This window comes from Bombina bombina, chromosome 8 (assembly GCF_027579735.1).
Source record: "Bombina bombina isolate aBomBom1 chromosome 8, aBomBom1.pri, whole genome shotgun sequence".
NCBI lineage: Eukaryota > Metazoa > Chordata > Amphibia > Anura > Bombinatoridae > Bombina > Bombina bombina.
The window spans coordinates 279,693,747-279,710,699 of record NC_069506.1 but is presented as its reverse complement, the minus strand read 5'-3'; the positions used below and the strand labels follow the sequence as shown (position 1 = coordinate 279,710,699).

At 43.7% G+C, this 16,953-nt stretch overlaps 1 protein-coding gene across 2 annotated transcripts in view; it reads left to right on the top strand.

Annotated features, from left to right (window-relative positions):
* CDON (cell adhesion associated, oncogene regulated) overlaps positions 1-16,953 on the top strand; it is a 454,734-nt gene that overhangs the window by 402,913 nt on the left and 34,868 nt on the right. For both annotated transcript variants that reach the window (XM_053691402.1, XM_053691401.1), the window contains 4 exons: positions 4,538-4,657; positions 7,199-7,399; positions 8,180-8,361; positions 13,655-13,760. In XM_053691402.1, coding sequence (XP_053547377.1) covers positions 4,538-4,657; positions 7,199-7,399; positions 8,180-8,361; positions 13,655-13,760 — 609 coding nt within the window. The remainder of the gene's footprint in view (positions 1-4,537; positions 4,658-7,198; positions 7,400-8,179; positions 8,362-13,654; positions 13,761-16,953) is intronic.

The following is a 16,953-nucleotide window of genomic DNA, read 5'->3' as shown; positions in this document are numbered from 1 at the left end:
TTTGTCCTGTCTTAGACTGGAATTTTGGGGGTCTGTATCCATATCCCTTAGGACTGTGTCGGGACGGCCCAGTTTCCCAGTTCTGGGACGTCTTCTGGTCCTACCGGCGTATTTTTCCCTTTTACAGGGACATTTAAACTTCTTACTGGGCCGGCCTTAGTGGCCGAATGATTTTTCTTTCGGTAATGTCCTTTTGAGCTTGTCTCCAGCTTACACTTCAGCCCCGCTGTGGTAAGCCTGATGGTTAGCTTAGCTGTCTAATGAGCGGAAGGTTTGCAGTTTGAGATCAACTGCAGCCATTTGCACCTTGATTGTGTGCTGGGAACTGTCAAGTTCTGGCTTCGCTTTCCCTTCCTTTGGGGGTAAATTTGATATCCCATAGTATCCACCTGGTGCTTTATTCCTCTGTTTTGTGGGGTTGTTCCCCCTGCCTTGCGTGCGGGATGTCAGTGGGTAGTGATGGACTTCTGGTGCCATGCCTTTACTATAGTACAGTGGAAGGTCTCTTTTGGGAGTGCCCTCCGTCTTCAGGAAGGGGGCTGTGTCTGGGTTCTGGAACCCGAGCTCTTTGGGGGTGCTGGATCCCTCCCTTTTTCCTTCCTGCAGTTCCTGAACAGCCAGCTGTAGTAGCCTGATGGTTAGCTTAGCTGCCTAGCAAGCGGAAGGTTTGCAGTTTGAAACCAGCTGCAGCTACTTGCACCTTGAATGTGTGCTCGCAAGCTGTTTATGATTTGGGGTACTTTTAATCACTAAGCCTTTTGGACATGATCAGTCACGTTGGTGCTGGGTCCGTTGCCGGAGCGAGAGTCAGGGATCTGTCTGATCAGTGAATCTTAGCCACGTATCGGTTATTGTGAACCTTTTTAGGGTGAGGCTTCACGGTGGATCCCTCCTCGGCAGGTAGTTTTTTCTACTGGGTTCAGGTCCTTCCTTTACTCTGTTTGGGAAGGTCCTGTCCTGCACTGTTTCGGTGTTCTTCTGAAGAAGGTCCTGTGCGGTTGCATAGCTAGGGTGGCGACCTGTGGTCGCTAAGTCCTTCTTTGTAGCAGGACGCCTATGGCTTGGAGGAGCATATTCAGATATCTGATGCTGGCTTTCAGCGGCTCCCGGGAATGGTTTGTCTTTCGGGTGCTTTATTCTGGGTGCGAGTAAGCGCTCTGTGTAGGGGAGGGTTTTTTCTTTCCTCCTTTTCAGTTCTCTGGCCATTTCTTGGTTCTTTGTTTTTAGGTGGGTGGGGCTTTTAAAGTCCTCTCTTAACTTTGCTGGGTCGGCAGGATCTTTTCATAGCTGCCCTGTTCCTCCTGGTTCTCTCTCTTGGAGTTCCTTTTCTTGATCCTAGTCCCTTTGGGTTCTGAGGGTCCTTTCGGACTCATTTAGCTGACTCTTTTTTTCTTCCCCGCCGGGGGAATGTGGAAATTTCCCCTTTCTTTTGATCGGGGGTGATTTTATTTTGTGGGCTGCATGCCTGCGGGACTTCGTCTCTTCAGAGGCTGTTGGCTAGGTCGAGTCTACTAGCCTGAGCGGTCTCTAGCAAGGGCCTTGCTGGCTTTATCTGTTGGGCAGTTATCTCTGCCTTTTTCCTTTTTGTCCTTTGGCTTCTCGTGAAGCAGTTGTTTCTGTTGGGAGTTTTAGGCTGTGGTGCCCTCAGAAGGGGCCGCCTTTTGTACCCGCCCGTTTTGCATTGTGTCCTCTATAGCTTGGGTATTGTTTTCCCAAAAGTAATGAATGCAGCTGTGCACTCTTCCCGTTTAAGAAGAAAAACTTAAATTATGCTTACCTGATAATTTTCTTTTCTTCTGACGGGAAGAGTCCACAGCTCCTCGCCCGCGTTGTATCATAAGGGGAGTCAGTATTTTTTGTTTCTTCTGACACCTTTTTCACCCTGATATTTCTCCTACTGTTCCTTGTTCCCTCGGCAGAATCACTGGGGGATGAGGGAAGTGGGGGAGGTATTTAAGCCTTTGGCTGGGTGTCTCTGCCTCTGCCTGGAGGCCAGGTTCTGAATTCCCAAAAGTAATGAATGCAGCTGTGGACTCTTCCCGTCAGAAGAAAAGAAAATCATCAGGTAAGCATAATTTAAATTTTTACCCCTGTAATTACCTTGTATCTAATCCTCTGCAAACTGCCCCCTTATTTCAGTTCTTTTGACAGTCTTGCATTTTAGCCAATCTGTGCTCACTCCTAGGAGCTTCACGTGCATGAGCTCAATGTTATCTATATGAAACACATGAACTAACTCCCTCTAGTGGTGAAAAACTGTCAAAATGCTTTCAGATTAGAGGCGGCCTTCAAGGTCTTAGAAATTAGCATATGAACCTCCTAGGTTTAGCTTTAAAGTAAGAATACCAAGAGAACAAAGCAAAATGGGCGATAAAATTTAATTGGAAAGTTGTTTAAAATGGCATGCCCTATTTAAATCATGAAAGTTTTTTTTGGTCTTCACTGTCCCTGCTACAAGGTTGGATGCGTGTGGTGGTCTAAAAGGTCCGCATTTATTTTTCATCATATTTTCTATAAAAGAAAAATGAAGACTTATGTTGGCTTATTGTGGGCAGACTGTAACTATCCATAATACCCTGTATCATAGCTCTATAGGTGGTATACAGTGGGGCAAAAAAGTATTTAGTCAGCCACCAATTGTGCAAGTTCTCCCACTTAAGAAGATGAGAGAGGCCTGTAATTTTCATCATAGGTATACCTCAACTATGAGAGACAAAATGTGGAAACAAATCCAGACAATCACATTGTCTGATTTGGAAAGAATTTATTTGCAAATTATGGTGGAAAATAAGTATTTGGTCAATATCAAAAGTTCATCTCAATACTTTGTTTTATATCCTTTGTTGGCAATGACAGAGGTCAAACATTTTCTGTAAGTCTTCACAAGGTTGTCACACACTGTTGCTGGTATGTTGGCCCATTCCTGCATGCAGATCTCCTCTAGAGCAGTGATGTTTTGGGGCTGTCGCTGGGCAACACGGACTTTCAACTCCCTCCAAAGGTTTTCTATGGGGTTGAGATCTGGAGACTGGCTAGGCCACTCCAGAACCTTGAAATGCTTCTTACGAAGCCACTCCTTCGTTACCCGGGCGGTGTGTTTGGGATCATTGTCATGCTGAAAGACCCAGCCACGTTTCATCTTCAATGCCCTTGCTGATGGAAGGAGGTTTACACTCAAAATCTCATGATACATGGCCCCATTCATTCTTTCATGTACACGGATCAGTCGTCCTGTTCCCTTTGCAGAGAAACAGCCCCAAAGCATGATGTTGCCACCCCCATGCTTCACAGTAGGTATGGTGTTCTTTGGTTGCAACTCAGCATTCTCTCTTCTCCAAACACGACGAGTTGTGTTTCTACCAAACAGTTCTACTTTGGTTTCATCTGACCATATGACATTCTCCCAATCCGCTTCTGGATCATCCAAATGCTCTCTAGAATACTTCAGACGGGCACGGACATGTACTGGCTTAAGCAGGGGGACACGTCTGGCACTACAGGATCTGAGTCCCTGGCGCGTAGTGTGTTATTGATGGTAGCCTTTGTTACGTCGGTCCCAGCTTGCTTCAGGTCATTCACTAGGTCCCCTGTATGGTTCTGGGATGTTTGCTCACCGTTCTTGTGATTATTTTGACCCCACGGGGTGAGATCTTGCGTGGAGTCCCAGATCGAGGGAGATTATCAGTGGTCTTGTATGTCTTCCATTTTCTAATTATTGCTCCCACAGTTGATTTCTTCACACCAAGCTGCTTGCCTATTGCAGATTCAGTCTTCCCAGCCTGGTGCAGGTCTACAATTTTGTTTCTGGTGTCCTTTAACAGCTCTTTGGTCTTCACCTATAGTGGAGTTTGGAGTGTGACTATTTGAGGTTGTGGACAGGTGTCTTTTATACTGATAACAAGTTCAAACAGGTGCCATTAATACAGGTAATGAGTGGAGGACAGAGGAGCCTCTTAAAGAAGAAGATACAGGTCTGTGAGAGCCAGAAATCTTGCTTGTTTGTAGGTGACCAAATACTTATTTTCCACCATAATATGCAAATAAATTCTTTCCAAATCAGACAATGTGATTGTCTGGATTTGTTTCCACATTTTGTCTCTCATAGTTGAGGTATACCTATGATGAAAATTACAGGCCTCTCTCATCTTCTTAAGTGGGAGAACTTGCACAATTGGTGGCTGACTAAATACTTGTTTGCCCCACTGTACAAAAGCAATGCTCACTTGCTGCTAAAGGACTGTCGGCTATTAAGGACTTGTGTAAACTCTTGATTTTATAATATATATTGAACTGTGTTCTGAATTTTATTTGTACTTTTAAAGATATCTTAAGCTTTTTAAGCGCCCACTTAATTTCTTAATGTTATATACTTACCAGTAACACAATATAGAGGGAGTTGTGTTTTTAATGAGAGGCTTGATATCTATTAGTCTAGCGCATTACTAGTTACTGTTTTATGGATATTTTATTTGTTTCTGAGCTTTTCATCTGATGCATTTGCCAATGACTCCTGTTATTGTGTTTTCTCTTGGCACAGAACGCAGCTCCTCTTCCAAACACACGCAAGCACCCTCTCCTCCTGTAGGTGTTCCAAAGCAGCCTGTTCTGTATGACAGCTCCAGCGGTCTGGTGCGGCCCGACTCCCGCCAAAGTGGAGGTAAGTCTCAGTGATTCTTATCTAGGCTGAAGGTGCAAACCTAACCCACCTGATAAAAAATATTCTCTAATATGTGTTAAAAATAAGTATATGTCATGCTCTATCTGACTCAAAAACATTTAGTTTGGGCTTTACTGACACTTTATGCACCAATCAGGACTGGTCAGGTTTAGTCACACGGATTTACCCATCTGTGCCGAAGCAGAAGCACCTCAGCCAGGTTTAGTCACACTGATTTACCTATCTGTGCCGAAGCATCTCAGCCTGGTTTAGTCACACTGATTTACCTATCTGTGCCGAAGCCCCTCAGCCAGGTTTAGTTACACTGATTTACCTATCTGTGCCGAAGCATCTCAGCCTGGTTTAGTCACACTGATTTACCCATTTGTGCCGAAGCCCCTCAGCCAGGTTTAGTTACACTGATTTACCTATCTGTGCCGAAGCCCCTCAGCCAGGTTTAGTCACACGGATTTACCCATCTGTGCCGAAGCAGAAGCACCTCAGCCAGGTTTAGTCACGCTGATTTACCCATCTGTGCAGAAGCATCTCAGCCAGGTTTAGTCACACTGATTTACCCATCTGTGCCAGAGCAGAAGCACCTCAGCCAGGTTTAGTCACACTGATTTACCCATCTGTGCAGAAGCACCTCAGCCAGGTTTAGTCACACGGATTTACCCATCTGTGCAGAAGCACCTCAGCCAGGTTTAGTCACACAGATTTACCCATCTGTACCGAAGCATCTCAGCCAGGTTTAGTCACACGGATTTACCCATCTGTGCAGAAGCAGAAGCACCTCAGCCAGGTTTAGTCACACTGATTTACCCATCTGTGCAGAAGCACCTCAGCCAGGTTTAGTCACGCTGATTTACCCATCTGTACCGAAGCTCCTCAGCCAGGTTTAGTCACACGGATTTACCCATCTGTGCAGAAGCATCTCAGCCAGGTTTAGTCACACTGATTTACCCATCTGTGCAGAAGCACCTCAGCCAGGTTTAGTCACACGGATTTACCCATCTGTGCAGAAGCACCTCAGCCAGGTTTAGTCACACTAATTTACCTATCTGTGCAGAAGCACCTCAGCCAGGTTTAGTCACACTGATTTACCCATCTGTGCAGAAGCACCTCAGCCAGGTTTAGTCACACTGATTTACCCATCTGTGCCGAAGCCCCTCAGCCAGGTTTAGTCACACTGATTTACCCATCTGTGCAGAAGCACCTCAGCCAGGTTTAGTCACGCTGATTTACCCATCTGTGCAGAAGCATCTCAGCCAGGTTTAGTCACACTGATTACCCATCTGTGCAGAAGCACCTCAGCCAGGTTTAGTCGCACTGATTTACCCATCTGTGCCACATCAGTAGCACCTCAGCCAGGTTTAGTCGCACTAATTTACCCATCTGTGCCACATCAGTAGCACCTCAGCCAGGTTTAGTCGCACTGATTTACCCATCTGTGCAGAAGCACCTCAGCCAGGTTTAGTCACACTGATTTACCCATCTGTGCAGAAGCACCTCAGCCAGGTTTAGTCACACTGATTTACCCATCTGTGCAGAAGCACCTCAGCCAGGTTTAGTCACACGGATTTACCCATCTGTGCAGAAGCACCTCAGCCAGGTTTAGTCACACAGATTTACCTATCTGTGCAGAAGCAGAAGCACCTCAGCCAGGTTTAGTCACACGGATTTACCTATCTGTGCAGAAGCAGAAGCACCTCAGCCAGGTTTAGTCACACTGATTTACCCATCTGTGCAGAAGCACCTCAGCCAGGTTTAGTCACATGGATTTACTCATCTGTGCAGAAGCACCTCAGCCAGGTTTAGTCACACAGATTTACCTATCTGTGCAGAAGCAGAAGCACCTCAGCCAGGTTTAGTCACACGGATTTACCTATCTGTGCAGAAGCAGAAGCACCTCAGCCAGGTTTAGTCACACGGATTTACCCATCTGTGCAGAAGCCCCTCAGACAGGTTTAGTCACACGGATTTACCTATCTGTGCAGAAGCAGAAGCACCTCAGCCAGGTTTAGTCACACGGATTTACACATCTGTGCCAGAGCAGAAACACAAAGAGATACTTTACAGGAATTATATCTGTGTTATCTTAAATCCTATGTGGTTCTAACAATGTCCATCTCTTACTAACCCTTTTTCTTTTGTCTCCTGCACTTCTTTGCTATCTTGTCTCCAAGTGAACTGTGTAAGTATTTGCCTGAGATACCCACAACACATGCATGAGAGCAGGGTGCTACTGTAGTATGAAATGAGTATTGTTAACCCCTTGTCTGACAGGCAGCTAGAGTTTGTGTATCACTGGCAGCTAAGGGGTTACCAGTGTTCTGCATTAGGTTGTTTCTGTTATAGAACGGCCCCAGGGTTTATTTCCATGAGTTATTACAAATCATTTGTATTGGTACACTGACCTTTAAATGACAAAACTGCCAAATTTAGATTTATTTTCTGCTTTTTTCCTCTGTGCCCTGTGAATGTCTAAACCTGCAGTTGTGCGCGTTGTGTAAAATTCACGCTTTTAATTCCTATTTCTAGTCCCAGAAGCCCCTGACCGCCCGACCATATCCACCGCTTCTGAGACCTCTGTGTACGTAACGTGGATCCCACGCGCCAACGGCGGATCTCCAATCACCTCCTTTAAAGTGGAGTACAAGCGTATGGGGAGACTCTGGGTCACTGCTGCAGAGCACATTCCTCCCTCCAAGCTGTCTGTGGAAGTGTCTAACCTGGAGCCAGGTACAGATAATGGTTAATAAAAGTGCAATACATGCTGCGAGAAAAGCTCTGTGTTAGGAGCGAATACTGTAAAGTTTAGAGATAGGAGAGCTGAGAACATGGGGATATACAGATGTTTTTTTTACCTGTCCCCAGACACATCAGCCACAAAAGGTAAACTCAAAAAATAATGTGCCTGGTCTTGTTTTACCGGCAAACAAATGTAGTATTTACAGCCATAAATAAGGGTCACAGCATAGTGAGTGTTAAATGACTATTGAATTCAGTAGAATTGGGAAGTTGTTTAAAACTGTAAACAATTTGGGTTGTGGAAGTTTCATTTGACTTTAGTGATCCTTTAACTAAATCGTATAACAAAATCCAGATTTAGCCAACATAAACCCACTGAATTTATGTAGGTTTTCTCTGTGTAGCCAATCTGAGCCCATGGGCGATAAATCTGTATTATCTGTTTGCACAGGAAGTGATGCTGTAATCGTAGCGCTTACCTGTGTGCACTAACGGGTGATCGCCGGGAGGCTCTCTAGTAACACCAGATGAACTTTTATTTTCTATAATACGAGTAAAAAACAATGTAACATTTATTTTTCATAATTAAGGTTACATTAAATCAGATATTGCTAATACAATGTGCAACGTTTGTGCTTAACTTATCCCTTAGAGCTGATTGCTCATTGGCTGAAAAGGACACCACCCCCCACTCTATATGCTCAATAAGCATGAAAACAAAACAGTGGCACAATTTATTTAGTTACATTTTTATTGTTTCTGCCAATAAAGGGGCCACGTACAAATTTCGTGTCATCGCCATAAACATACACGGAGACAGCAAGAGAAGCACGCCGTCCCAGGCTTACCAAGTGGCTGGATACAGCAACCGACTTCCCAATCCCTTAATTGTTGGTCCTCGCATTGACCACACCGAGGCAATGACAGACACATCAATCAAGCTGAAATGGACAGTGAGTTTTTATCTGTAATGTTCTTGTAGCCAAACACATCACACCAAGTAATTATAGGGCTTCTGTGTGTGCGCATCTTAGCTCCTTTCTATAAGAGCATGTGGTAAGCTCAGGAGCGTGCACGCGACACACTCAGTATGCCATAAAGTCATGTAGTAAATTGGAAACGTACATATATAATATTATTTCTTTTACAAGATATGACGAGTCCACGGATTTCATCCTTACTTATGGGATTACGCCTCCTGGTCAGCAGGAAGTGGCAAAGAGCACCACAGCAGAGCTGAATATATAGCTCCTCCCTTCCCTCCCACCCCAGTCATTCTCTTTGCCTGTGTTAGTGATAGGAAAGTGAGGTGTTAGTTCAGATTCTTCAATCAAGAAGTTTTTTTATTTTAAAATGGTGCCAGTGAGTACTAGTATCATCCGGATCGGATAGACAGCAAGGTCCTGGGCTCCGGTGGGGCCTAAGTGTTTTTGACAAATGAAGAGACTTAGGAGCTACTCAAACAGAGACAGTGTGTTCTGGGGGCAGGTAGGCGCCGCAGCAGAGCTATGGCGAGGTGCAGGGGCCTGAATTGATAAAACTTTATTTTATCTGATAAATTCGATATAATTTGATATAAAACATATTTAAGCAAAGTGGTGCAATATTACTAAGTTATTTTGCGCACATAAGGACAGTTTTTATTTCTGCAAACGTTGTTTTTGAGATAACAGAAAAATTGTTGCGCTTTTATTATTTAAAGGCGCAGTACACTTTTCGGTTCAAAAATTTTGTCTATGTAATTTGACTTCAGAGCTCAATATTTCAAGTATAGAACAACTAGTATTGCTATTGCTAGTCTGTTTAACATTTCTGAACTTGAGGAAACTACTTGTTCTATGTGTTTAGATGCCATTGTAGAACCCCCTCTTACTTTTACTCGTACTGAAAGGGACTTACAATGTAAAGGGCAGATTTTCTTTAAGGAAAGTGTGTCTAAGGATGCTTCTCAGTCTGATGAGAATCAGGGTATGCCGCTACTTTCTCCCCAAGCATCACAGCCTTTAATGCCCACCCAAGCGACGCAGGGTTCTTCAACCGCTTCTACTTCATTTACTCTGCAGGATATGGCTTATTACGCGGGAATGGGAAAGACCGGGTATCCCGTTCTCACCTTCTCCTAATTTTAAGAAAATGTATCCCATATCTGACACTGTTCGGGACTCTTGGCAAACAGTCCCTAAGGTGGAGGGGGCTATATCTACCCTGGCTAAGTGTACAACTATTCCTATTGAGGACAGTTGTGCTTTCAAAGACCCTATGGATAAGAAATTGGAGGGTCTTCTAAAAAAGTTATTTATTCATCAGGGTTTCCTTTTACAACCAACAGCCTGCATTGTACCATTTACCACTGCTGCGGCTTTCTGGTTTGACACCTTAGAAGAGTCTCTTAAGACTGAGACTCCTTTAGAGGAAATTCTAGATAGAATTAAGGCTAAGTTGGCGGCTAAGAATGCCGGATTTGCCATTTTAGCGCGTAGAGCATTCTGGTTAAAGTCTTGGTCTGCTGACGTGTCATCTAAGTCAAAGCTTTTGGCTATTCCTTTCAAAGGGAAATCCCTATTCGGGCCTGACTTGAAAGAAATCATTTCTGACATTACGGGAGGTAAGGGTCATCTCCTACCTCAGGATAAAGCAGCTAAACTGAGGGGTAAACAAAATAATTTTCGTTCCTTTCGGAACTTCAAAGGAGTCCCCGCTTCCTCTTCCGCTAAACAGGAAGGGAATTTTGCTCAAGCCAAGGCCGTCTGGAGACCCAACCAGGCTTGGAACAAAGGTAAACAACCCAAGAAGCCTACTGCTGCTCCCAAGACAGCATGAAAGGGCGGCCCCCGATCCGGGACCGGATCTAGTAGGGGGCAGACCTTCTCTCTTTGCCCAGGCTTGGGTAAGAGATGTTCAGGACCCTTGGACACTGGAAATCGTGTCCCACGGGTATCAACTGGAATTCAAAAATTCTCTCCCAAGGAGGCGTTCTTACATTGTGTAAAAAACCTCTCTACTATGGGAGTAATTCATCCCGTTCCAATACTGGAACAGGGACAGGGGTTTTACTCAAATCTTTTCGTGGTTCCCAAAAAAGAGGGAACGTTCAGACCCATTTTAGATCTCAAGAGTCTAAACAAGTTTCTCAAAGTCCCATCCTTCAAGATGGAGACTATTCGAACAATTCTACCATTTATCCAGGAGGGTCAATATATGACTACCGTGGACTTGAAGGATGCATACCTTCATATCCCTATCCACAAGGATCATCATCAGTTCCTAAGGTTTGCCTTCCTGGACAAACATTTTCAGTTCGTGGTTCTTCCCTTCGGGTTGGCCACAGCACCCAGGATCTTCACGAAGGTTCTAGGGTCCCTTCTGGCGGTTCTCAGGCCGCGGGGTATTGTAGTGGTGCCTTATCTAGACGATATTCTGTTCCAGGCATCTTACCATCTGACAAATTCTCATACAGACATGGTTCTGTCCTTTCTGACTACTCACGGTGGAAGGTGAATCTAGAAAAGAGTTTAATTCCACAGACCAGGGTTCCCTTCTTGAGAACTCTAATAGATTCCATATCCATTAACTTTCTGACCTCTGTCAAGAAAATGTTCAAGATTCTGAATACATGCCGAGCCCTTCAGTCCAATCCTCTGCCATCAGTGGCTCAGTGCATGGAGGCAATTGGATTGATGGTGGCGGCAATGGACATCATTCCGTTTGCTCGTTTTCATCTCAGACCACTACAACTGAACATGCTCAGGCAGTGGAATGGAGATTATGCAAATTTGTCTCCTCAGATAGATCTGGATCAGAAGACAAGAGACTCTTCTTTGGTGGTTGACCCCGGATCATCTGTCCCAAGCGACGTGCTTCCGCAGACCCTCATGGGTGATAGGACGCCAGCCTACTAGGTTGGGGTGCAGTCTGGAATTCCCTGAAGGCTCAGGGTGCGTGGACTCGGTCAGAGTCTCTACTTCCAATCAATATTCAATGCGCTTCAGGCTTGGCCTCAGTTGGCTTCGTCCAAATTCATCCGTTTTCAGTCGGACAACATCACGACTGTGGCTTACATCAATCATCAGGGAGGAACAAGAAGTTCCTTAGCGATAACAGAAGTATCCAAGATAATTCGGTGGGCGGAGGCTCACTCTTATCTGTCAGCAATCTACATCCCAGGAGTGGACAACTGGGAAGCGAACTTTTTAAGCAGACAGACGTTTCATCCAGGGGAGTGGTAACTCCATCCGGAGGTCTTTGCCACCCTTCTTCTCAGATGGGTCAGACTGGAATTGGATCTGATGGCGACTCGTCAAAATGCCAAGCTCCCACGATACGGATCCAGGTCAAGGGATCCTCAGGCCGAACTGATAGATGCCTTAGCAGTGCCTTGGTCGTTCAACCTAGCTTATGTGTTTCCACCGTTTGCTCTCCTTCCCCGAATGATTGCTCGGATCAAACAGGAGAGGGCTTCAGTTATTCTAATTGCGCCTGCGTGGCCTCGCAGGACTTGGTATGCCGATCTAGTGAACATGTCCTCTCTGCCGCCGTGGAAGCTTCCATTGAGGCAGGACCTTCTCATTCAGGGACCCTTCCAACACCCGCATCTAGTTTCTCTACAACTGACTGCTTGGAGATTGAGCGCGTGATTTTATCTAAGCGGGGGTTCTCTGATTCGGTCATTGATACTTTGATTCAGTCACGTAAGCCTATTACTAGAAAGATCTACCATAAGCTATGGCGTAAATATCTTTATTGGTGCGAATCCAAGGGCTACTCATGGAGTAGAGTTAGGATTCCCAGGATTCTGTCTTTTCTCCAAGAAGGATTGGAGAAAGGGTTATCAGCAAGTTCCTTAACGGGACAAATCTCTGCTTTGTCAATTTTACTACACAAACGTTTGGCAGATGTTCCAGACGTTCAGTCTTTTTGTCAGGCTCTAACCAGAATCAAGCCTGTGTTTAGACCAATTGCTCCACCCTGGAGTTTAAATTTAGTTCTTAATGTTCTTCAAGGGGTTCCGTTTGAACCCATGCATTCCATAGATATTAAGTTGTTATCTTGGAAGGTTTTATTTTTGGTTGCTATTTCTGCTCGTAGAGTTTCTGAGCTTTCAGCGTTACAATGTGACTCACCTTATCTTATCTTCCATTCTGATAAGGTGGTTTTACGTACCAAACTTGGTTTCCTTCCTAAGGTTGTTTCTAATAAGAATATTAATCAGGAAATTGTTGTTCCTTCATTATGTCCTAATCCTTATTCTAAGAAGGAGCGTCTGTTGCATAACTTGGACGTGGTCCATGCCCTGAAGTTTTACTTTCAGGCGAAAAAGGAATTTCGTCAATCATCTTCATTATTTTTTGTTTTTTCTGGAAAGCGTAGGGGCCAGAAAGCTACGGTTACCTCTCTTTCTTTGTGGCTGAAGAGTATCATCCATCTGGCATATGAGACTGCTGGGAAGCAGCCTCCTGAAAGAATTACGGCTCATTCTACTAGGGCAATGGCTTCCTCATGGGCATTTAAAAACGATGCTTCTGTTGAACAGATTTGCAAGGCTGCAACTTGGTCGTCTCTTCACACTTTTTCCAAATTTTACAAAATGTGATACTTTTGCTTCTTCTGAGGCTGGTTTTGGGAGAAAGGTTCTTCAAGCAGTGGTGCCTTACGTTTAGGTTCCTGTCTTGTCCCTCCCTTTCATCCGTGTCCTATAGCTTTGGTATTGTATCCCATAAGTAAGGATGAAATCTGTGGACTCGTCATATCTTGTTAAAGAAAAGGAAATTTATGCTTACCTGATAAATTTATTTATTTTACGATCTGACGAGTCCACGGCCCACCCTGTAATTTCTAAGACAGGTATTTATTTATATTTGTTAAACTACAGTCACCTCTGCACCTTTGGCTTTTCCTTTCTCTTCCTAACTTCGGTCAAATGACTGAAGTGGGAGGGAAGCGAGGAGCTATATATACAGCTCTGCTGTGGTGCTCTTTGCCACTTCCTGCTGACCAGGAGGCGTAATCCCATAAGTAAGGATGAAATCCGTGGACTCGTCATATCGTAAAAGAAATACATTTATCAGGTAAGCATAAATTTCCTTTTTAAGTTCTATCTGATGCATCTCCCGTTAATCCTCTGCACATTACACGCTTTGCTTGACCCTGTATTGTGTCCATTCCCCAGTAACATTGCTGCCCTAGGCCACAATACTTAGCTGTATACATGTAAATGTGGTGCTGACATAGGACCTCTCTCTTCTGCAGTACATACCGTCAACCAACAACAACACACCCATCCAGGGCTTTTACATCTATTACCGGCCCACGGACAGCGACAACGACAGCGATTATCAGAGGGATCAGGTGGAAGGTGAGCTGGGGGGTTGCTGCAGCTTTGGATGCTGCTGTATATCTGGGGCTAAATTTACTGGTTGGGACTATATATACTGACGGGCTGTATGTACAGGTTTGGCCTATATATACTGTCAGGGGCTATATATACTGACTGGGGCTATATGTACAGGTTGGGGCTATACAGTATATACTGACTGGGGCTATACCTGTATGTACTGGTTGGGCCTATATGTCATTGTTAGGGCTATAGATACTGACTGGGGATATATGTTTATTATGCACTGGCTAGGTCTATATATACTGACTGGGGCTATATGTACTGGTTAGGGCTATACAGTATATACTGACTGGGGCTATATGTACTGGTTAGGGCTATAGATACTGACTTTGGCTATATGTATATTATGTACTGACTGGGGCTATATGTACTTGGGGCTATATATACTCACTGGGGCTATATGTACCAGTTGGGAGTATATATACTGACTAGGGCTATATGTACTGGTTAGGGGTATATATACTGACTGGGGCTATATGTACTGGTTAGGGCTATACAGTATATACTGACTGGGGCTATATGTACTGGTTAGGGCTATATATACTAATTGGGCTATATGTACTGGTTAGGGCTATACAGTATATACTGACTGGGGCTATATGTACTGGTTGGGCCTATATATATTGACTGGGGCTATATGTACTGGTTAGGGCTAAATATATTGACTGGGGCTGTATGTACTGGTTAGGGCTATACAGTATATACTGACTGGGGCTATAAGTATTGGTTGGGCCTATATATACTGACTGGGGCTATATGTACTTGTTAGGGCTATATATACTGACTGGGGCTATATGTATTTTATGTACTGGCTAGGGCTATAGCTAGGGCTATATGTACTGACTGGGCTATATGTGCTGGTTAGGGCTATATATACTGACTGTGCTATATGTGCTGGTTAGGGTTAAATATATTGACTGGGGCTGTATGTGTATGTACTGGTTAGGGCTATACAGTATATACTGACTGGGGCTATACGTATTGGTTGGGCCTATATATACTGACTGGGGCTATATGTACTTGTTAGGGCTATAGATACTGACTGTCGCTATATGCATATTATGTACTGGCTAGGGCTATATATACTGACTGGGCTATATGTGCTGGCTAGGGCTATATATACTGACTGGGCTATATGTGCTGGTTAGGGCTATATATACTGACTGGGGCTATATGTACCGGTTGGGGCTATATATACTGACTGGATCTATATGTACTGGTTAGAGCTATATATACTGTCTGAGGCTATATGTACTGGTTAGAGCTATATATTGACTGGGGCTATATGTACTGGTTAGGGCTATATATACTGACTGGGGCTATATGTACTGGTTAGGGCTATATATACGGACTAGGGCTATATGTACTTGTTAGGGCTATATATACTGAATGGGGCTATATGTACAGGTTAGGGCTATATATACTCACTGGGGTTATATATACTGGTTGGGGCTGTATGAACTGACTGGGACTCTATGTACTTGCTAGGGCTATATATACTGACTGGGGCTATATGTACAGGTTAGGGCTATATATACTCACTGGGGTTATATATACTGGTTGGGGCTGTATGAACTGACTGGGACTCTATGTACTTGCTAGGGCTATATATACTGACTGGGGCTATATTTACTGGTTAGGGCTATATATACTGACTAGGGCTATATGTACTTGCTAGGGCTATATATACTGACTGGGGCTATATGTACTGGTTAGGGCTATATATACTGTCTGGGGCTATATGCACTGGTTAGGGCTATACAATATATACTGACTGGGGCTATATGTACTGGTTAGGACTATATATACTGACGGGCTATATGAACTGGTTAGGGCTATATATACTGAATGGGGCTATATGTACTGGTTGGGGCTATATATACTGAGTAGGGCTATATGTACTGGTTGGGACTATATACACTATTTGGGATATATGTATTGGTTGGGACTATAATTATATATATATATATATATATATATATATATATATATATGTACTGGCTAGGGCTATATATACTGACTGGGCTATATGTGCTGGTTGAGGCTATATGTACTGGTTGGGGCTATATGTACTGGTTGGGGCTATATATACTTACTGGAGCTATATATACCGGTTGGGGCTATATATACTGACTGAAGCTATATGTACTGGTTAGGGCTATATATACTGACTGGGGCTATATGTACAGGTTAGGGCTATATATACTGACTGGGGTTATATATACTGGTTGGGGATGTATAAACTGACTGGGACTCTATGTACTGACTGGGGCTATATGTACTGACTGTGGCTATATGAACTGGCTAGGGCTATATATACTGACTGGGGCTATATATACTGTCTGGGGCTATATGCACTGGTTAGGGCTATACAGTATATACTGACTGGGGCTATATATACTGACTGGGGCTATATGTACTGATTAGGGCTATATATACTGAAGGGCTATATGAACTGGTTAGGGCTATATATACTGACTGGGGCTATATATACTGACTGGGGCTATATATACTGTCTGGGGCTATATGCACTGGTTAGGGCTATACAGTATATACTGACTGGGGCTATATATACTGACTGGGGCTATATGTACTGATTAGGGCTATATATACTGAAGGGCTATATGAACTGGTTAGGGCTATATATACTGAGTAGGGCTATATGTACTGGTTGGGACTATATACACTAGTTGGGATATATGTATTGGTTGGGACTGAATTTATATATATATATATATATATATATATATATATATATATATATATATATATATATATATATATATATATATATATATATATATATATATATATATATACTGGTTGGCCTATATATACTGACTGGGGCTATATGTACTTGTTAGGGCTATAGATACTGACTGGGGCTATATGTATATTATGTACTGGCTAGGGCTATATATACTAACTCGGCTATATGTGCTGGCTAGGGCTATATATACTGACTGGGGCTCTATATACTTACTGGGGCTATATGTACTGGCTGGGACTATATATACTGACTGGAGCTATATGTACTGGTTATGGCTATGTATACTGACTGGGGCTATATGTACTGGTTAGGGCTATATATACTGACTGGGGCTATATATACTTGTTAGGGATATATATATATATATATATATATATATAT